General features: G+C 32.9%; 1 protein-coding gene across 1 annotated transcript; it reads right to left on the bottom strand.

The window, feature by feature from the left end:
• Positions 1-30: 30 nt before the first annotated feature.
• On the bottom strand, positions 31-10,517 carry LOC114265929 (vinorine hydroxylase). The gene is made up of 2 exons (XM_028206800.2): positions 9,534-10,517; positions 31-789 (listed from the first exon to the last, which is right to left on the bottom strand). The coding sequence occupies exons 1-2, from the start codon at positions 10,515-10,517 to the stop codon at positions 163-165; spliced, it is 1,611 nt and encodes a 536-aa protein (XP_028062601.2). The 3' UTR covers positions 31-162.
• Positions 10,518-23,694: the final 13,177 nt, after the last annotated feature.

Here is a 23,694-nt window from a genome sequence, read left to right as displayed (position 1 = left end):
AAGCATATATGTGCAAAATTACCAAAGGCATGCAAAACACAAAATTATTATAATGAGTTTGTTCAATATCACATATCGATGAAAGTGTCATATCATTGTTACACTTAATTTTTATTCGTAATTGTGGAGGAGGCCATAATGTTTAATTTTCTTGTTCTTTGTTCACTCTTGGTAGAGCTTGCGAGGTAGGCGTGGAATGAGCATGACTTCCAATGGGGTTGCCTTAGGTAAGGCCAACCCTAACCCTTCAGCCATGTCCACTCTTGCGTGCATTGGCGTAGCCAAATCAAAACCCTGAAGCATGCGGCCAAGCACCAAATGCATCATCTGCAAACTTAAAGTAACTCCTGGACACATTCTTCTGCCTGCGCTATAAGGCAAGTACTCGAAACACTGTCCTTTTACATCCATTTTCACATTCTCGGAGAGAAACCTCCTCGGTTGGAACTCATTAGGGTTAGCCCAAATCTTTGGGTCTCTATGCAGCTTCCATAAGTTCACTATAAGACATGTGCCTTTAGGGACATGGTAGCCAGCCACATGACAATCTGACAAGGCCTCACGTGGTACTGATAAGGGACCGGGAGGGTAGAGTCGTAAGGTTTCCCTAACAATGGCTCGTAAATATGGCAAGTTATTGATGTCTGATTCTTCTACCCATCTTTGTCTTCCAACATGAGTGTCAAGTTCTTCTTGGACAAGCTTTAGGGCTTGGTTGTGGTTTAGTAGTAAGGAGAGTGCCCATGTCATCGTGATACTAGGAGTTTCAAAGCTTGCTAGGATGAACAACTGCAGAATATAAAAAAAAAATTAAGTGAAAAAAAAGTCAAGAAATACATAAATCAATTATAGAATTGAACATCTTCTCTTACATGAGGTAGGTCTCTCACCCATGTGACGGTTGTGTCTAATTGTATGATGGATTTTTGTGCAAGTAGAACAACTGTTTTGAGTGTGAGAACGAAATTCACGTATAAAAAAATACCTAAAATATTTAATTTATGATCTAGATTGATTCATTTAAGATTTGAGCTTTACTATACGATAGTTGAATCTCAACCCCACATTACCTTTCTTGGTATGTTTTTTTACATAGATTATGTGCAAATAGCTTTAATGGAAAATAAAAACCATCATCTAAATTTGAAGAAACACAAAATTAAAAACAAAAACAAAAACAAAAACAAAAACAAAAAATTAAGGAATTGGATTATCAAACAGTCCAATCATGCCCATGGGATTCTGTTTATTTTTTATTCTATGGTGTACGTTATTTATTTAAAAAATTAAATTAATCCAACATGATTTTATTATTTTAATGTTCAAAAAACAGACATGAGCCATATTTTTAAAAATAAATCGTCTATTTTCTCATCTCTTAGTTGTTAAAGGTTTTTGTCATTGTAAAAGAAAGAAAGAAAAATAGTTTGGAGAGAGAGAGAGAGAGATAAGGTGGGATTAGTTTAGGTTTTGATATGTTGAGAGATTTTAGATCATGTTTGATTCATAAGGCTAATAGTGGAAGTATTAATAATTTCATTAAATTAATGTGATATTCAATGTCCAATTGGATTAATAGGATAAATTATTTTCTTGTTGATTGTTTGATATGCATTGGATAAGAAAACATATGAAGGTAAAAGAGTCTTTTTATTTTATTTCCCAACTCAGGATATATAATCTCACATCTACTCCATTTTTAATAATCTTACAAATTTGTTAGATTAATTATCCGTTGGATTAATAATTCTGAAATAAAATTTCAATACAAACACAGAATTATTGAATCCGCAGATTAATAATCGCAATCTCATATTCTAATTCTATTAATCAAACATACCCTTAGAGTAATGGTATATAAACATAAAATTTGTACATATTGATGTGATTTAGCTACCATTTGACAACATGGTTAGAAGTAAGTTAGGACACAACAAAATACAAAAAGGTAAAATAAAATAAATAAGTTAATAAGATAAAATGTCAAATCTAAATCATAATCATTTTACCTTTTACTCAAAAAAAAGTAAAAAAGTTAAAAAATTTATCAAACAAAGCTAATTTAACCCGGCTAAATTAGTAAAAAAGTCAAAAAATAAAACTAAAAAAGTCATTCTCAAATGAACCCTTTAACATGTTTTATTTATTTTAAAACAAAATATTCATAAAGTTGTTTTCTATTTACAAGAATAATATTGTCACATTATTACCTTGAACCGTTTTTTTTTTTATATAAGTCTCATTTGAAAATTAATTTTTTTAATCATCTTTTAATTTTTTTTTAATAAGTTAAAAAATAGTAATCACTCTGTTTAGTTTCAATTTACATAATTCACTTTTCAAAAAGTTTACTTTTTATTTTCTGCATTTTTTTATTTTTATAAATTTTTTTTAATATTTTGAACAATTTTAAAATTTTTAGACACACCTAACATAAATACACTTAAAAAGTATAATATTTATAAAAAAAATCTTTAAAAAATTCACTAAATACCAAAATATAAAAAATATAAAAATTCAGTACATCTTTTTTTATATTTTTGTGTATTTATTAATTTTTTAAAATATTTTTTGGCAAATATTTTACTATTTAAATACATCTAAATAAAGTACAGCTAAAAAAGTAAAAAAAAAAAAACTTAATTTTTAAAAAACTGAACAAAAAATTAAAAACAAACACATTAAATATATTTTTAAATGATTTTTTCAGTTATATTGGAAATTATATATTATTAAAATTTTTGATTTTTTAATTATTTTATCCAAAAGAGAAAGTTGTTGGGCCTCGATAAGTAATGAGAGGACACGTCGTGTAGCGTGATGCACAGTTTGGATACAGGTGGTATTAAACAGAAGATGACTTGGCCTCCGTTTGGAAAGTGAGTTGATTTTTTAATTTTTTAAATTTTTTAATTATTTTAATTTGAGCTAAAAAATATGATTTAGAAAGAATTTTTTTAACTTTTTTGACTTTTTAACTTTTTGATGATGTGTCTTTATAGTAAATTACCAAACTACCCTTCACATAATTAATACATGTGAAGGAATTGGTTCTGCTCCTCCACGTCAGTTCATGGCGTGGACCACAATTGATTTGATTTTTTTTTTTTCTCTGTTGGGTTTGGATTTGGACTTTTTTTATTTTTTATTTTTTAATTTATTTTTTTGTCATTTTTCTTTTTTTATACATTAATTAGTTCTTGTTCTTTAATTTATGTTATTTTTCTTTTTTATTTTTATTTGTATACAATAACTTTTTTTTATTTTTCAAAAATGAATTTTTATGAGTTTTATTTATTTCTAAATTACGTCGCGAATGATAATTTATGTTTTTATGTTTTTTTTAAAATATTTTTGAATGAGGCGTATTTTTGTTGCTCTTTTTTTTTTTTTTGGAATTTACGTTTTTGTAATTTTTTAAATATTTTTAAATATTTTTGAATGAGGCGTATTTTTTAAAAATAATTTATGTATTTTAATTTTTTTTTTTTTTGGCAAATGGTTTTTTCATGTGTTTTTTATTATTTTTTTTAATTTTTTTTTTCATTTTCTGTGAAATGATTAAAAGTGAGGTTTTATTTTATTGTCCTGTGTATTTTAAATAATTTAATTTTAATTTAATTTTAAATTTTTATTTTTATTTTTATTTTTATTTTATTTTAAATATTTAAATAATATAAATAATCTAAAAAATTTAATAAGCAAAAATTTTAAATACATATTCAAAAAATTTAAATCGTAAAAATTTAAATAATTTAAATATTCAAATAATTGAGATAATTTAAAATGTTAAAATTTTAAATTTAAAAACAACTCTACACTCAAATCGTAACCAAACACATAAAATAAAACTCAATTAATAAATTATTTTTAAAACTCATAACCAAACACATAACTCGAAACTCCATACTACTTTCACAACTCTACACTCAAATCATAACCAAATACATAACAAAAAAATTAAAATATTTAAAAATATTTTTATAAATAGAGTTTGAATTTATTTTTATAAATTATTTTTAAAACTCATAACCAAACACATAACTCGAAACTCCATATTACTTTCACAACTCTACACTCAAATCATAACCAATTACATAACAAAAAAATTAAAATATTTAAAAGTATTTTTATAAATAGAGTTTGAATTTATTTTTATAAATTATTTTTAAAACTCATAACCAAACACATAACTCGAAACTCCATACTACTTTCACAACTCTACACTCAAATCATAACCAAATACATAACAAAAAAATTAAAATATTCAAAAATAATTTTATAAATAGAGTTTGAATTTATTTTTATAAAATATTTTAACGAAAAACAAAAAAATGTTTTTAATGTTTTTTTCAACTATATTTTAAGTTTTTTCCTTGGGAAAAGGTTTTTTTTGGGAAAAGTTTTTTTTTTTTTTTTACTTTTCATGTGCTGAGAGGCGATGCCCCTGCAAATCATGTGGGGTAGTTTCGTAAATTTAGCTGAGCATTAATTGTTGCCAAGCAGAACTCAAGTTTTTGTCTTCACTTGGCTAATTAAGCATGTTTTGTCCTGTAGTGGCTAATTTAGCCTAAAACTTGCTTCCCAAACACAGTTGTAGCCCCTCCACACCGACACAAATGATTGTTTCTTATTAGGAAAAGAAAAATGTTTCACATCCCAAAATTGTTATCAATTTTTTTTATTAATATTTAATGAGAGTTAATTAAGAATTCTAAAAAAAAAACACAAAATCAGTTTTGATGAGTTGGAAATGTAAATAAAAAAAAAAAAAAACACATATATACAACCATCACATCATGGGAGGCCAGTTCATTAGAGTTCTTCCTAGAACTCCATATTTAGTGCTCCCAAACATTTTTGATGTTTTATATGGTTGTGGAATTTACACTATGTGAATTTTATATAGGTTTCATACCTAGATATTTGATAAAAAAATTTGAAAGCTCTAGCATTGTTGTTAGGAAAATTATAAATTAGTGGCATAATAAAAAAATATTTACATTTTCATAATAATGCAAATCTCTTGTGTGCATGGTGCAAGTAGTAATAGATATTCAATCAACGTGAAATTTTTACAGAGATGAAATATTTAATGAGTCCTATATAATGAATGATTCAAATCATCTATGTAAACTCTATAATAGACCTACGGAAATTTAATAATATAATTCATTTTAAAACCAGATAGGAGACAAGTCTTTCTTCTTAACAAAATTATTGGAACATCTTGTGTGTGTTTTAGTGTATCATATGATAAAAAAATGTTAAAAATGATATTCAATTTTATATGTTAGTATGTGGAGTGTTATAGTAGAAATGTTAAGATTTGTGTTAAAATATGTTACGTAAACATAAAATTGATAAAACAAAAATTTTTTAAAAATTAAATTTTTTTATTTTCGTGTTTTTTTTTATTTTTGGTGAATATTTTTAAAATTTTAAACATTTTTTTTATTTTTTTAGATACAGCTTACTTAGATGTATCTAAAAAGTAAAAAATTTGTGAAAAAATATTTTAAAAAATTAATAAATACATAAAAATATAAAAAATATACTAAATTCTCGTATTTTTTTATACTTTTGGTATTTCATGTATTTTTAAAAAGTTTTTTCACAAATTTTTTACTTTTGAAGTATGTTTATGTTAGGTATATCTAAAAAGTAAAAACAAATTGGTTAAAATATTTAAAAAATTTAGTAAAAATATAAAAAAAACACACACACGAAAAATAAGAAAGTAAAATTTTCTAAAAAGTATTTTTGAAAAAACGAAACCAAGCAAAGTGATATTTGGGATCACTAATGAGGTGACATTGCTGTGGGTCCCACCTTGATGTGATAGTTTGGCTTTTTTTTCTTTTTTTTTTCTCCTTATACTGTCAGGTCATTAGAGCTGGCATTGATGCTCTTAAATTAGTGGTATGTATCACCACCGAAAAAAAAGCCATGGGTAGCAAAACGCAACAAACCAATTGGGAAGTGGTGTAAAACGCATACTGGTGAATTTACATAACTACCCTTTGTGCTCCCAAAAAATTGTTCAAACACACACAATAGGTAAAAAAGTAAATTTTCTTAGTTGGGTAAGGATATTGTGGTCATTTTAATGTGATATGACACCATAAACAAATATTAAATCAAAAGGCCAAAAGTCAGTTTTTTACCAACTTTTCAAATCACTTTCCAAAAAAAATAAAAAGTTTGGTAAAAAGTCAAAAGTCAACTTTTTACCAACTTCTCAAAAATATAATTTTTGAGATTGATTTAAAATATAAATTATTTTTTATGATTTACAAAATTATAAATATTTTTTGTTAAATTTTTTATTTAACAGAATTAATTAAAAAATAAAATTTATAATTGTTCTCTTATATAATAATAAAATTACTTAAATTATTAATTAAAATATATTTATAATATCACTAAAAATTATTAATTAACTTAATAATTTATTAATAAAAAAAACGATTTGTTATGAAATTAAAAACACTAGAAGGTGAAATGTAATTTCTAGAACCACAAGCGGTGATTCGTATTTTAATCAAATCTCAGGGATATATTTATAATGTATCCTTTATTAAAAGATAAAATAATTTAAAATAATTAATAAGATAAATTTTTTTATCTAATATATAATCATTTTATTATTTTCTTTCACAATTATCAAATCAATTATAAAAAATAAATTAATCAACTTTTCAAACACAACTTTTTTAGTCAAATTAAAATAATTAAAAAATTAAATAATCAATTAAAATATTTAGCATCTGACAATATTTTTTTCAACTTATATGGTCCGTATAGATAAATCTTTTTGGAGAGGCTTCTCTCCAGTTTTTTGTATAGATTAGAGCGTATTGTTGGGTCTGTGAGACCCATTGTGGGTCCTTTTTCGATAATTCGAATCGTGCAATGTATAGAGTTCTTCAAGTATTTCATGTATGTAAAACATCACGTTGATTGGATATCGGTAACCCCTTGATCGGAACACATTTTTTTTAATAATTTATTCTTTAAATCATATTTATCATTGACAAAAATATGTTCCGATTAAAAGGCTACCGATATCTAATTAACATGATTTTTTATAAGTACCCGTCGAGTTCTATATATTATAATTTGAATTATTAAAATAAAACCCATAATAAATCTCATAAACCTAATAATACTTTCCAATCTGCAGAGAACATTGGAGACAAGACTCTCCCAATGTTGTTACTGTCACACATTGACAGTAACAATCCTTTAACCCAAAGGAAGTTGGGTAAATTACCAATAGGTCTTAATAGTTAGATTTAATTTTCATCAAATTCTATTGAAAATAAGTCTTGGTAAAATTATCGTTAAAAATAATTTTTTTGTGACAATTTTTTATATATGTCGCTAAAAATTGACAATTAGTGACTTTTTTTGTCATAATTTTTATAAATTGTCGCTAAAATTTACAATTAGTGACCTTTTTTTATTATAAATTTTTTTCATAGGACCTATTAAATAATAAATCTACTTATTAGGACATATACGTAAATACCTCTTTAAAGTATCCATGAGGATGCTCTAAGAGACAAAATCAAAATTGCTTGTTAACCAAGGCCCATTTTGGCAACCACCCCCCCCCCCCCCCCTCCAAAAAAAAAAAAAAAAAAAATCATCATTTTTTTGAATTTTTTTATTTTTATTAATTTTTTTTAAAATTATGTCAAATTTTTTTATTTTTCTAATCCATCTTGTCAAAATGAATCTAAAAAGTATGGGCCTGTTTGGTTTGTGTTTGTAGAGTAGTTTTTGAGATAAAAAGTATGAAAACTTGTTTGGTTTGTCTTTTTTGCGAAATGGTTTTAGAAAATTATTTTGGGGAGAGAGTTTTAAAAAAAGTGATTGATTTGATGTGTATGAGAGAGAGAGTGATTTTGGAAAGAAGCAAACCAAACAAAATTTTGAGATTTATTTTGGAAAAATTTGTTTGGTTTGATTACTCTTAAAAATTTGTTTGTAGAGAATTTTTCTTAAAATTTTTTTCCAAAAACAAACCAAATAAGTCCTATATTTTTTATAAATAAATTTCAAAAAAAAAATTACTAAAGACGAAAACAAATCAAAAATGATTATTTATTTTGGCTTATTTTTGTCTTTTTTGAAATTTTTTACAAAAATTATATAATTCTTTGGTTTGTCTTGTTGAGTTGAATCTAAAGACCTAAGTCTTTTGATTTTTTTTTTAAAAAAAATTCAATAAAGATGAAAATAAACCAAAAGAAAAAAGTCAAAACACACACTTCCTAAAACATTCCTAAGTCAGAAAAGTAAGTAACTTTCTTACACTAATGGGTTGCTTATCAACCCATTGGAGATGAGAAGTTATTGGTTGGTTCTAGGGTATTGCCACCACTTGTGTTTTTAATTGATGAAGAGGGTATAACTCACGATTTTGGGTTGAGTACTTGAAAATATAAAAGGGCATGAAGATTTGTTATTGGCTAAAGGCATAGCCAGGTAATACTTCTAAACCAACCAATAAATTTTCATTGGAGATGCTCTCAAGGAAGTGACGAAAGTGTTGGATTTTAGGGGTGTTTCAAAATTGATAGAACCGGTAAACCAATCCAATTTGGTGTACACCATCCGTTTGGTCTGGTTTTTAAATTACAGTTCTGGTTTTGGTTTTGAAAATGGTGGAATCGTTCAAATTGGTCTGATTTATGATTCCGAGGCTTTGGTTATGGTTCCAAATTGGACCAAACCGTGACATATATGTTTATTATTTTTATATTTTTATATAAAAAACTTTAAATGTGTAAGATATTTCTTATATGATTTGAACATTAGTCATTATTGTGAAATTGATAAACTCTAACCAATTTAACTGAACTAATTATTATTAATTTATTTACTAACATAAAATACATATCATATTTATTGTTGTATAAAATTTCTGAAACCATAAACTGAATCTAACCAAACCGGTTTGTATAGTTCAATTATGGTCCGATTCCACAGGTTAATGGTTCAGTTATGATTTTAATTTTTCTAGACCGGCAAGAAATGATTCTGTTCCTGATTTACTCTAAAATCAAATCAATCCGATCTGTGTACACCCTTATTGGATTTGGGTGTTGTTTGGGTAGATAGAGATTATGGTCCTATTTTTGATAATTTAAATTATTTATTTTGTAAGATTTTTTTATGTTTATTAGTTACCCCAAAAAAAAAAAAATTGATCGATTCAATAATCATAACTTATTCAATTTTATCATATTTGTGTAAAAAAAAGTAAATAATAAATATATTTTAAAATGTAAATCATACATTTTCTAGTAACAAAAACGATAAGTTAAATATATTAAAATTATTAAATTAATCTAATTTTTATATAAATGATATATAAAAAAGACTGTACAAAATAAAAAATCTAAATCATTAAAATAAAATTTATGATAGATCCACATACTCGAGCAATACCTTTCAGTCAAGATTGTAAATAAGAGGAAAGCCCAATCCTATTTTAAAATTACTGAATAATAGATAATTACCTGGGTTGTGGCTTTAATAACAGTCCCACTCTTATGTCCTTCAACCAACTCATCTTCTCCCAACAATGATAGCATCACATCCATGAAGTCTGATTCTTCCTCTTTCACATCCCCATTTTGCCTCTTCTGAATATGTTCTTCCAACCACTTGCTCATGAAATAATCCATCTCCTTCGCGGTCCGCTTCATCGCCCTCACCCTCCCCTGCAAATCCAACCACTCCATCCTCGGAATTACATCCGACAATTCAAAAACCGATGCCAAGTACACAAATTCTTTAACCGCTTTGCCAAACTGCCGCGACTCTGAGTCGTCATTGTCATTGTCATTGTCATTGTCATTGCCATTATCATTATGTTTGTCATCAGTTGTACTAAATCGCTTACCAGCGATCATTTGAAGTGTAATGTTGATAGTTACTCGCCTGAACCATTGGCTCATATTCATTTTTGTTTGAGCAACACCCCCACATGCACCAAAGTACAACTCTTTGATGCATGAACCCACCTCGGAGGCTCTGACACGCTGGAGCGAGTCTAGGCGGCGGTTTGAGAGAAGCTCGAGCGTGGTGAGTTTACGCATCTTGTGCCAGTATGGCCCTGAGGGGCCTAATCCGAAGAAAGCTCCATTGTACCCCATGTACTTCATGGTGGCTGAGTCGGGACGAGTCATGAAAACTGCATCGTTAGTGGTGAAGCAATCTTTGATTGCTTCCTTGTTGCTCACGACGATGGCCCGGTGTAAACCTAGTCGAATTGCATATACCGGGCCATATTGATCGGCTAAGGTGGCAAGAGTTCGAAAAACTGGACTCTGACCACTTAGGAGAGGGAGGTGTCCTATAATTGGCCAGGCACCTTTTGGTTGGGGGGCTTCCACAACCCTCCTTGCATGAGTATTGTTTGTTATCAATCCCCACAAAAAGTAAAGTAAAACTAACGCTAGAAGAGTTGCACTTGCTTGCTCAAGTGAAAGCAAATCCATTTTGAGAGAGGGAGAGAGAGAGGTGTATTTTTGGGTACATGCTAAGTGGTTGAAGACACATTTTTATACTAGTAAATTTATGAATATAAAAATTAAATACAAAATCAGACACATATATATAGATAATAGTCTGATATAAATTTTGTAAAATAAGCTTCACTAATAAATCTTGTCAGTAGCGGAGTCAGAAAATTAAATTAGATGTGACACTTATTAATTACAATATCAAAAAATTTTATAAAAATATTTCACGTAAATTTTACGATTGATTTCGAGAAATATCAAAAAAATAATGTTATTTATAACTGACAATACAAAAAAAATATAGATATAAGTCTTAAAATAAATTATATAATAATAAATTATTTTTTATATAAAATTTGATTAAAAATTCAATATATGGTAATACCACGTCATCATTGATATGTAATATCACCAACTAATAGTAAATAAATACATAGAGAGCGAACCTCACATGTTAAATATAACTAACAATCCAATAAATTTCAGATCTTTATAGTGATATTACTTATATTTACATCACCATTACATTAAAAAAAATTCATAAAATTTTCATAAATAATATGGTTTAGTAGTCTCTTCATTTTCAATCAAAACAACTATTATTATTCTCATAATTTTTAAAATGTGTTGCCATTTCACTCTAATAATATTTTTATAATTTTTTTATTTAAATTTTTTTCTTTATATTTGCAAAAAAAAAAAAAATCCCCGGATCCTCACTCCCGCCGCCTCTTAATCTTGTTCATTTATGTTCTCTTTTATGTTTAATTTTGTGTACAGTAATGCTACATACTAAAAACTCTAATACAAAAAAGTATCAAGAAAATAAGTGCGTAATCCAAATTTATTTTTAGTGTAAAACCCATTATACACTAATTGAATTTAAATCATATTACTTATTTATTTATTTTTGAAAATTCTTTGTCTCTAGTATTGCTGTTTTGTATGATTTGTGTTTAATGTATTATTGTTCTTATCTATGTCATCACACTAGTAACTAAGGGAGGCTTTTGTGTTTTGACTAGACATGTCTATTTTGATTAACCCTTGTTTTTGAGTGACTAAGGGAGGCTTTTGTGTTTTGACTGGACATGTCTATTTTGATTACCCCTTGTTTTTGAGTGACTAAGGGAGGCTTTTGTGTTGACTAGACATGTCTATTTTGATTACCTCTTTTTTTTAGGTACATTGGAAATAATATTTTTATTACTTCTGAATGAATATTGATGAATAAGCAACTAGTTAGTCCAGATGATTTCATCCGCTTAAAGCCATTAGATTATTATTATTTTTTTAATTTTAAAAGTAATGTTATGCAAAGAATTTCTTTTCATATTTATATGTTTGACTCGTTATTTTGTATCTAGTGATAAATTAATCATGAAAATAACAAAAAATTCATTACATGTTTGTTGACTACATATTTTGTATAAAATCAATCACAGTTCAACACGTGGTAGGTTGAAGGTAATACGGGAAGACAATTCAAACCTTCGATCGTGATCGTCCACGTGACAGTTAATATTGATTTTCATAAGATCTGCGTAGTATTGGATCAGTAAAGAGATGCAAAGTGATGTGGCTTCAACGGTTACTCACATTTAAATTCAAAATCAGGAGAGAAGCCTAACTGTCGGTATTGGCGTAGTGGAGCTAACTATAAGGCAACATGATCAGCGGTCATAGAGGAGCGTTTCGACGGTTAGAAGTGCAGTTCGACCTATATTGAGAGGAAGAATTGGCAAATGGATACTAGCCTTATCAGAATTTCATTTAGAATATGTTCCTCAAAAGGTAGTAAAAGAACAAGTTTTAACTAATTTTTTGGCAAACCATCCGTCTCAAACCGAAAGCCAAGAGATAATGGAGCTTAGTATGGTTAGTGTTGAACCATGGCAAATGTGGTTCGATTGATCAAAAACCAATGGTTTAACTGGAATTGGTATAGTAATTAAGTCACCACAAGGAGTAGAGACCACACATGGTTTCATAGTGGATGAAATTACTTGTTCCAATAATCAAGCTGAATATGAAGCCTTAATAATGAGACTGGAAATACTTATTGGATTACAAGCTCATGCAGTTGATATATTTGGGGATTCTCAATTGGTAGTTAGCCAAGTGAAAGGGGTTTTCAAATGTCAAAGTATAAGCATGTTGCCATACTATGTTGTTGCATTACATCTGCTTTCTCAATTTCAGATAGCAAATGTAACTCATGTCCCAAGATTCTTGAATAATAAAGCTAATTATGTGACTCAGAAATCTTCGAATTTCAAGAGAAGGGATAATACCCAAGGGAACATAAACCAAATAACATATCAAAAAGTAATACCACCCTTGAATAAAAGGAATGTAGTCCTGGAAGTCAATCATAATGACTTACAAGAACAAGATTGGAGGCATCCAATAATGCAGTATCTGGCTGGCCCATCTTCGAAAGCCAGCAGAAAAATTAAATTGCAATCTATGCAATACATAATGTATGGTAATGCTCTCTACAAAAGGGGGAGGGATGGGTTATTGTTGGAATGTTTAGGCCCAAAGGAAGCATTGACAGCTATGGCTGAGGTTCATGAAGACATCTGTGGTGCTCATCAGCCTGGTGTGAAGATGAGATGGTTGCTTCGAAGGCATTCCTACTGTTGGCCAACTATCCTTAAAGACTGCATAGAATATGCAAGAGGTTGCCAGGCATGCCAAAAACATGGCACAATAAGGCACGTGCCCATAACTGACCTGCATGCAGTTGTGAAGCCTTGGCCATTTAGAGGATGGGCCATGGATATAATGGGAAAAATACACCCACCCTCTTCGAAACATCATTGTTTCATTTTAGTGGCCACTAATTACTTCACTAAGTGAGTCGAAGCTAAGCCATACAAGGCTGTAGACCAGACTGAAATCATTGGATTCATTAAGAATTTAATCCATAGATTTGGTATCCCATAGACTATAACTGTTGATAATGGGACTGTATTTGATGGGAAAATGGTAAATTCTTTTGTGATAGAGTTTGGAATTAGCCTTGTTAATTCCACTCCTTATTATGCACAAGTCAATGGTCAAGCTGAATCATCCAATAAGTCTTTGAAAAAATAAATACAGAAAGTTGTGGAAGACAATCCTAGGGATTGACATAACTTATTGTTGGATGTATTGTGGGCTTATAGGACTTCTCCAAGATCAAGTACAGAAATCACTCCATATGCCTTAGTGTATGGGCATGATGCAGTGCTACCTGTGGAAATTAATGTTAAGTTCTTGAGGGTGAGATGCCAAGACCAGTTAGATCTTGAGCAATACCATCAGAGTATGTGCTTGGAATTAGAAAGTATAGATAAGGCTAGGATTCTGGCATTAAATAGCATTCTTTTCCAAAAGAAGAAAGCAGCCAAAAACTATAATAAGAAAGTCAAGCACATTGGCTTTGATGAAGGTGATTTGGTATGGAAGACAATACTCCCAATAGGGATTAAAAGTCATAAGTTTGGCAAATGGTCACCTAACTGGGAAGGACCATATTAAGTTCATAGAGTTCTTTCTTTTGGAGCATACCATTTGAGAAATTTGAATGGATATGTACATCCTAAAATGATTAATGGCAGATATTTGAAGCCTTATTATCCAACTGTATGGAAAACACAAGGAATAGAATAAGTGCTAAATAAAAAAACATGAGAACACTTCAATGATAAATAAGAATTTATTTCATAAAGAGTCAAATACATATAGCCATAGATTGGCCTAAAAGTCAGTACAGTGTTTAAATTGTTCTTTTACAATAGATGCTCTATTCTTGAGGGATGGAAACAATTGAATAGCTGTAGTCATCTCTTGCTTTTGATCAGCTAGCTCTTGATTAGTGATTTGCAGCTTGGTAGTAGTTCGATCCAAATCTTGGTTAACTGCTGATAATTCTTCCTCAAGTTGAGCTTTCTTCTCCAATAGTTGAGCTCGAAATTGGGAGACAGGGGAATGTCGTTCCTTCAATTCTGACACCTCAGTATGTACCTTGGAAACAAAGCTCTGATCTCTCACCAATTTTTCCTCCGCAGCCTTGGCAGCATGGCAAATGTTGATGTAAAAATCAATGGTGGCTGCTGCTTGAGATAAATAACTTGAGACAGCCATGTCGGATTGCTCAACAACCTTGCAATACTGGAGGAAGCCATCTTTAATTTTAGGCCTCTGTAAGGCTTCGAAAGGAATCCTCGAAAACGATGCTAGCAGCTCCAGACAGCTGTCTAAGTCTATCGAAGGCAAGGAAGTCTTACCACTGAAGGAAGAGTTCTTAAAAATTTCTAGCAGAGAACCAGCTAGAACTAATGGCTCAGTCTCATTGCTAGTTAATGGAGAGGTGGAAGGTATGTCAAAAAGACTAGCTAGTCTAGCCTCAAAAATGTCCACCTCATCTATTGACATGGAAGATGCAGAAAGAGCTCTGGTAGAAGGAAGAAATGACTGCATGGGAATCAGAGAAGAAGATGGAGTGTCCTTAGCAGTCTCTATGGTTTTTGCTACCAGTTGGTCAAGAGAAGAAGGACTGAAGCTAGGCAGAGATAATGGACCATGAGTTAGAGAGCTACCAGTACCTTCTCTACAGGAATCAGCTACCATCAAAGATGAAGTGTCAGATGGAATTTCCTTAGGAGGGGGAGAAGAAGCAAGGCTCGAAAGAGAATCAAATTGAGTAAAATCAAAAGACAAATGAGGGAGATATGGAGTTAAGCCAGAAGAAAGAGAAGCAGGAATACTTGGCCTCAAGAAGGGTATGGAAAATATAGGGCCAGGAAGTGGGAGAATTATTTGAATGGGCTCCACATCTTGAGGTTGTTCAACTTCGACTGAAACTGATGGAGTCCTTATTGGAAGAATAGGCAAAGTAGTTGTTGCTGCAAAAGAAGAAATACCAAACAATGTCAAGCCTCAGCATTGAGAATTTGAGAAAGATGAATAGAAGTACAAAGGAGCTTACTAGTTTCAGAAGTAATGGCTATGATTGGGAAGTTGCGAAGAGTATAGTGTCCAGCAACTTGCTGTTTTCTTGCAACCTCTCTCTAGAGTGCATCAGTGGCGGTGGCTCATCCCTGAGCATTTGTTGTTGCTTCCTCTTCTCAGCCCTTTGGAATACAATAAGCTCTTTAGAATGCTCTGCTTGCACTGCTTTAGCAGATGCTTCATGTATAGGATCTCCAGTGAAGTCAACAAGAGAGACAATCATCTTCTTTCTTCTTTTTAAGGGTGTTTCTTGCTCTTGTTCTGCCTCTTCTTCTTCTGCTGCCTGAAGTCCAGGCGCTTCCTCTTTAGGATCAAGTAAAAACTTCATTTTCTTTTGTTGTTGTTTGCTCCTGAGAAGATTTAAAGCTTGGACCTTTTGGGGAGAATCTCCCTGTAAGGTACCCGCACCACCTTCACCAAAAAGAAGAACTAGAGGTAAGGCTAAAAGCATTATAAAGAAGAAGAAGAAGAGAAAAGAAACAAGGGTATATACCTTTCTTCGAGGCAGCTCGAGTAACTCTAGGAGGAGTTGAGGCAGTAGGAATAGACTGTGTGGTGGCAAGCACAGGAACTGAAGTGGTAGAAGCAGTAGAAGAGGTGACAACTCCAGCTCCTTTGGGCTTGGCTTGGGGCACATCCAACACCATTAATAGGTCTTGGGGAGGAATGACCAAGTATACCTCCATATTGGTCACCCACCAGTTTTGGCACCTTTTCAATAGGTTACCTTGCGGAATAAAAGGGATATACTCAAACTCAATCAAGTCCTGGATAAATTTAGAAGTTGTTTCTTCTAGTCTGGATCTTCAAACCTTTAAATCCCTGCTGGTAAGACTTAAATTGGTCTGGCTGCAGAGAGGTATTGGGACCCCTTGTGAGAGGCCAAATTGCCTAGCAAGTTGAGCAGGACAATAGGGCTCAGCAATGCACTTGTAAGCTCTAGGGTTCATAGTCCCAATGAATAACTCTCTGGAGATTAGAATAGAGGCCCATATGTTCTTGTGATGAGGTGAAAAACAAAACCTATCACTTAGAAAGTTTTTTAACCAAGATGGGCCAATGGTAGTAGGTTCGAAGGGACAAAAGCTGTAAGAAAGAAGGGAAACTGGAAGTTGGTGGAAGAAAGAGAAGTAAAAAGCAAAGGTAGAAGGATAGAGTGGCTAGCCTCATGCCATGAGTAGTAGGGTTTGGCTCAAAAAATTTAAGGCATTTAGATTGTAACTCAGTAAAATAAGCAAAAAGCCAAAGCTGAAGTATCCAAAATGGACCCCCTTGATTGGCATCCAAGGGTTTCTCACAAAAAAGAGAACAGGCTCTATATACGTGACCTAGAACGTATGGAGCTAAGGCCACCTTTTTCTGTAAAACATAGGCTTTGGCAAGAGGGGCGAATTCAGGCATGATTCTTTGAGAAGAGGTGCAGAAAAGGAATTTGCAAAGCCAATATAATATGAAAGAAAAGAATTCCCTATCAGTCATAAGGCCCTCCCTTTTATTCTCAGCCTTGACAAAGTCACTATAAGATGAGTTAAAAGAATGGAGGGGAAAAAAGGTTGGTAAGTCAGGATAATCTGGTCCAATGGGGTTTCCGGTGGGGGACAATCCTAATAGATGGAAGATATCAAGAACAGTAAGGGCCATCATCTCACATTTGAATTGAAAGAAATTAAAGGCAAAATTCCAAAAACAAAGAGCAGCAGGTATCAAGAAAAGGTCCTCTAAGATAGTGAACCTGGATAATTGGAGGGCGTCGAAAAGGCAGAGCTCTTGAAGGTCCAGAGTCCTATCAGGGACAACCCGATCATACCATTCTTGTCACTCTGGTCTCACCGTGGGCCAGCAGCGATGGGGGCGGTTCATCCTCCAGTATCCCCAGTCAAGACTACTTTCGTAAATGAGACAATGGTCTTCTAGACGTGGATATAAAGCTGGAATCTCAGTAGGAATCTCCTTGAAGATGGGCCAAAGCACATAGTCTTGCTGCTCATGACGAAGAGAAATGAAGATGCGTCCGTTAATGGCACTTTTCTCACCAGCCTTGTACTTCTCACATTCTGCGTCAATAATCCTTTTCAGGGTTACAGACGGGCACGCACGCTCTATGACTGGTATTTTCAAGGAAGAAGAAGCCATTGATAGAAAACTTTCTCAGAGGACGAAGTTGAGAAAGAGGGTAGAGAGAAGTGGAAGGTCGGTAGAGATAAAGGGTTTGTGCGATAGACAAATAAGTGAATTCCGAGCACGAAATAAAAGGGTTTTAAAAATTTTGTGTCTAAAAATATACCCAGTCGTGTGACATGGACGGAATTCACAAAAAGTACTAAAAATACGGATGCGAAAGGTTTCCCTCAATGTTAATAGTTTTGAAGGGAAATATATCTCAAATACTGATATCAGCTTCGAAATAAAACATTTGGCTTCGAAGTCAAATTTTGGCGTCGAGATCAAATAACAAATAGCTTCGAAGGCAAGGAGCCAACTTCGAAGCACATTCCACACCTAAGGATGCAAGAAAGCTCAAGTATTTGTTTACCTCAACAGGATTGAAAACCTGTTTTAGGGTTTCTTAGTGAGAATAAATCCTTCGAAACAAAACTTGAGATCCCTTAAGGATGGAAATTATTGTTCGAAGTATCAAAACCAATAGTTGGTTTGATAATATACAGAAGAGATTGTTTTTTCGGATTAAAACAGTGTAGCCCTTGAGAGGGGCTTCCATATTTTTGAAAGTATGAACTGTTGTTTGAAGCAAAAATGATCAATTTAAAACTGATTGATCGTACTAACCATATGACCATATGTTGGATATGATTAAAACAAGCTTTAAGGGGTAAGATTGTTAAATTCGAAGCACTGATTCTAAATGGAAACTAGCAAAAGTTGTCAACTGTATTCCATGAATTGGAAGAGTTCTTGTTGGTTTTTCAGTGTTTCATTTGAGATGATTAAATCTAGACTTGAAGGATGAGATTGTTGAGTTCGAAGCCCTAAATTTGCTTGTAAAAACAAATGGAGATAAAGTCAAACCATGCCAAACAAAGAGAAAAGTGTTAGTTGTATTGAAACAAAAGCAATTACATCAAAAGGCCCTCTTTGGGTACAAATTCGAGTTCATAAAAGTAAGGAATAAAATAAATAACAAGATCATAGAATTTGGTCCAGCTATGGTCAATAAATTTCTGTTCTTTTCTTATTCTATCTTCTATTTTCTCCAAGCTTGGCTGCTGATGTTGATGTGCTCTCACTTGATAAAAAAGTTCCTCAGCCTTTATTTCAAACGCTGTTTCTTTTAACCCTTGTTCCAGCTCATCCATATCCAAGTCATCCCAGTACACAGAGTCTTTATTCTTGAAGTCATCATATTCTTCGATGAGGTTCTCTGCTTCGTACTGGGTATGAACTCGAAGGGATGAAAGTTGGTTCAAAGATTGGGTGGTGGCCACAGAAGTCTGGTGCCAATGAAGAAGCAACGGAAGTTGGTCTAAAAACATTTAGAGTTCTGCTTGGGCGATGGGGTTGAAGACGTGACCCCGAGTCATAACATCACAAGCCCATCGAAGGTTCTTGAGAGGAACATCGTCTTCAAGAACATTGAAAGGCAAGTGAGAAAAGGCCGTAAGCAGAAGTTGGGCTTGCTTTCCCTGAGCTGGAGTAAGGGGAGGTGGAGGCTTATAGGGGAGAAAAACCTTGTCCGCAGAGAGGGTAAGCCTCAGTCTCTCTATTCAGCGGGGATTTTGCGGAGGAGGAGGTATAGAAGCTTCCATTTCGAAAGAAGGAGGAAACTTGGGGGCATTAACACAATCAAGCCAGTCAGAAGAGCAAAGTCGCGCCTTCTAGGCTAAGAACGATGGGTTATACCCTTGTGCTTTTTCTGGGCGTCAGGAAGCTTGTACTATCTTTGTAGGCATGGAGGATGTGTACCATGCTACAAGTAGATTGTCCTCTAAACTGCGTCGACGGTCGATGGGAACGTAAGGATAAACCACCGAACTTCGAGCATCAGAAGGGAATTCTAGAGGATCAGTGAACTCGACAAAGTGATGATTAACTCGCTTCCTTAACTCCCGTGCCTCAGGTTCTGACCAGCTTCTCCAACCAGAAGCCCCAGAGAAAGAAGAAGCCACAATCTCATCCCATGCAGAAGATTGTGAATTAGAAAAAGAGCTTCTAATGTCCATTTTTTCAAAATTTTGGGTTAGAAAATTATGAGTAGCAAGTGCGTAATCCAAAGGTTGATAGTTTGCAAAAGCTTCCATGACTTGAATATAGGAAGGTGGGTAAAGGTGGCTAATCAATGCATGAAGGTTCTTTCGAAAAAGAACAGCATCATCAGATGACTCCTCGTATACTCGATCAATAAAAGAGAAGATTGGCTTGGCCATAAAAGATGTATTAGTCTTTTCGAATCCTGAGATAGTGGGTGTGTTCAAGGGTTAGACGAGAATTTAATACAAATGATGAATGACAGTTGCATTTCTGAGAAATGCAAAAGTCCATGCACGTTTTAAGACATGGGAAACTACCTTGATCCACTAATATCACCAAGTATTGGGTATATTAGTGCGGGGGGTAATGTTGGCTACATATTTTGTATAAAGCCAATCACAGTTCAACACGTGGTAGGTTGAGGGTAATACGGGAAGACAATTCAAACCTTCGATCGTGATCGTCCACGTGGCAGTTAGTATTGGTTTTCATAAGATCTGCGTAGTATTGGATCAGCAAAGAGATGCAAAGTGATGTGGCTTCAACGGTTACTCACATTTAAATTCAAAATCAAGAGAAAAGCCTAACTGCCGATATTGGCGTAGTGGAGCTAACTATAAGGCAACATGATCAACGATCATGGAGGAGCGTTTCGACAGTTAGAAGTGCAATTCGATGGTTATCCTTGAGAAGTATAAATAGCAGAGAAGGCCGCAGAAAAAGCCCCAGACTCAGATCCAAAAATCCAGTTTTATCTACTTTATTTCCTTTCCAGTTTTACATTTCCTGTTCTTTGTATTTCTGTACTTTAAAATTCCTGCACTGCATTTCGTTCATAGGAGTAGTTTTCAAGTAGCTTGTTGTTGTAAACCTCTATAAGGTTGGTTCAGATCTTTGTAAGTCTTTCATTTTGCTTAATGAAATACTACAACTGTTCTTCGTTTAATCATTGTTTGCTTAATTCTCCTAAACAAAGTCACTAGTAAAAGTCCTCTTCATTGAGGCTAAAAGAACTAAAACACAATCGTCTGATAATTAGTTAGCAATTAATATTCTGTAAGGACTGATTGCTCCTTGTTGGAACGCTCACAATTACAAAAATAACTTTCGAAAGCCAAAAAAACCAACAATGTTCACATTTGTTCATATGCAATTTTTTTTGCTGTGCATGTCTTTTTCCAAATCAAAATTTCTCCCCAATCATGATGACTTGTCAAGCAACAGAGGTTCTACATCCAATGATGGGGATGTACTATAACCCCAAAATGCTGACCTTGTTGAAGTTGAGGTACCCTCCCAAGGTCTAGTAAGTTCATGCATGGAGTAATCAACCTCTTCGCAATTTTGTTTAACAATGGATGCTCTATTTGACAACCTAATCCCTTCCAACTCCATGACAACCTCTTTCATTGTTGGTCTTTTCCTTACACTAAGATTCAAGCATTTTTTTGCGAGATTAGCTGTAACACTCTGAATAATACTTATTATGAAAATTATAAAATGAGCTATTTTTGAAATACATGAAGTCAAATTAGTTATCATATAATATCAAATAGTTAAATTGATACTTGAAAAATTATATTTACTTTTATGATTGTATGTACTAAAATGTAATTTAATTTAATTAAAAGTCATTGTGTTTTACCAAATAATGTAATTATGACATGTTTTGGGCCATAGTGGAAACATAGAGAAATGGTGCAAATTGTTTCAAGAAACCTCATAGATTGCAAGGTGTGCCATAAGGTTTCACTACAATCACTATTTTGTTGGAAGTAAAGGAAAGTTGTGGGGATAAGTTTTTGTCCCCCTTCAATCACTACTTTGCTGAAAACAAATAAAAGTTGTGCAAATATTTTGTTGCTAATCAAATTGGTCAAAAGTTGAATCAATAAAATGATTAACGATGGGGCTTATATTTTGTATATGTAATAATTAGAAATTATTTTGGTACAAATAGGAATTGTGGAGTAGAACAAGTTGAATTAGTAAAATGGTTATTGAAAGAGGTTGAACCACTCTTTGGGTAGAGGACCAACTGGTCGTTTAGGCAGTTGTCTGAACGGTCGATCGGCAATGGTTTTTGTTTTGTATGCATAGTGGTGTCCTCCAGCAATGTAATAGGACCTTTCAGTCCGCTAGACAGTCTATCGACGTTAATTGTGTTTTGTTTCCTCTTCCTTCTAATAAGTGTAAATGGGTATGTTGTGCCCACAATAGACTGAATCATACCCACGAGTTCTTAATTGTTTGCGCCCGTAGTCTATCTAACCGTGCCAGCGATGAAGTTACTTTTAGATACCTTTCCACAAATGCTATTCTAATATCACATGCCCGAAGCCAATCAAGTCTGTGATTCTAACTGCTCTGGCTTGTCCCCAAGTTACGATTGCTTAAGGCTTGTATTTAGGTTGTTTTTGTTTTGAGTTACACTTTGGGTTCAACATCCAATTTAGAACTTGTTCAATTTTAACCATTCTTAGTTTCAAGATTCAAAGAAAAATGTTTTTCATGTTCAGGTGTTGTGTCATTCATGCCATTCAAATTTGCGAACCAAAACTTTTTTTTTTATTAAACTTCAGGGATCAAACCCCAAAATTTTACAAAAGAGAGAGAGAGTTAAAGCTACGCATAAGTGCTCAACTCTCAAACAACAATACAAAATAAATAAATAAATAAATAAAAACGGAGGGTCTGTCTCAACTTCCGGTAACGTACAAGAGCCGGCGACAAAGGTCATAGGTCGACTGCACTTGAAGATAGTTTCACCGTTCGACTCTACCACCGATCACCTCACATTAGGATTCATTCAAGGGAACACCTTGACAGCCCTGCCTTAGGATTTGCAGGGCTTTCGAAAGAAATGTACCCCTGTTGGCCATCAAAAAGAGAACCCCAATATATTAGTGATCTCTCTATGTTTGTTGTCTGGTATTTCAATTCTTTGTTCTGCCTCTTCAACTGACTAATCTCCCATAGAGCGTCCTGATACATACGCTGAAACAGGGAAAGTTACACACTCAGTCGTTGTACCTCACTCGTTCTGCTTTGCAATCTGCCGGACAAATTGGATATCGCAGTCACGGTCTTCACACAATTTTAATGTGTAGGAATTGGCATTGATGTCAGATTGTGCCACCATCAGTCGTTCGATTGACATTACGAGAAATGTGAAAAAAGGATAGGAGTACCCTGAGGAGGCTGAGAAGAACCAGAATTAGTTATCTCTATAATAGTTTGGTTGAGGTCAAGGAAAAAGGTAAGAGGATAAGAGGAGGCTATGTTAGAGGAAATTTGAACTGTAATGGATTGAGTTTGGCAAAATTTGGCAAATTGAGACAGCGTTTCGCTCTGCCATTTTCCTTTTAGGCTCTCTTTAAGAAAAGAATGAAAAGGACGACGAGAACAAAGAAGACAAATAAGAGGGCGGTGGGAGAAAATTGAGGACAGACATATCGTTAGGCGTTGCGCCGCAGTTGTGGAACTTGTGGAGACACGATTCTCGACGCTTCGAGAAAATAAGAGAAAAAAAATAGAGAAGAAGGAAAATACAAAGAAGAAAGAGGCGATCGATGCCTTGGTAAAAAAAAAATCAATACAAAAACAAAAAGGAAAATAAAAATACGGAGGAAAAAAATAAATAACTAAATAGTAGGAAATTGTAACACTTGGTACTTCTTAGACTAGTGGGTTTGCTCTTAACACTCTTATTATTGTACTTGGAGCCTCTTTGGTTCATTTTGGAATATTGATTAAAGTGGTATCATAATGGTAAAATCAGATTGAACCAAAAACATTGATTTGGATAATTGTTCCATGAGTAGCCTTCATTCTTTTGCCCTTTTCTCTTTCTGCACTTTGAATTTGGATGTGAGGCTAGAACCATTGGAAATCTTGTTTCCGGAGCATCGATTTTGACACAAGAATGACCTAAAATGAAGTCTGG

Source organism: Camellia sinensis, chromosome 9 (assembly GCF_055761805.1).
Source record: "Camellia sinensis isolate YWXY chromosome 9, ASM5576180v1, whole genome shotgun sequence".
Lineage (NCBI taxonomy): Eukaryota > Viridiplantae > Streptophyta > Magnoliopsida > Ericales > Theaceae > Camellia > Camellia sinensis.
This window is presented reverse-complemented; position numbering and strand designations above follow the sequence as displayed.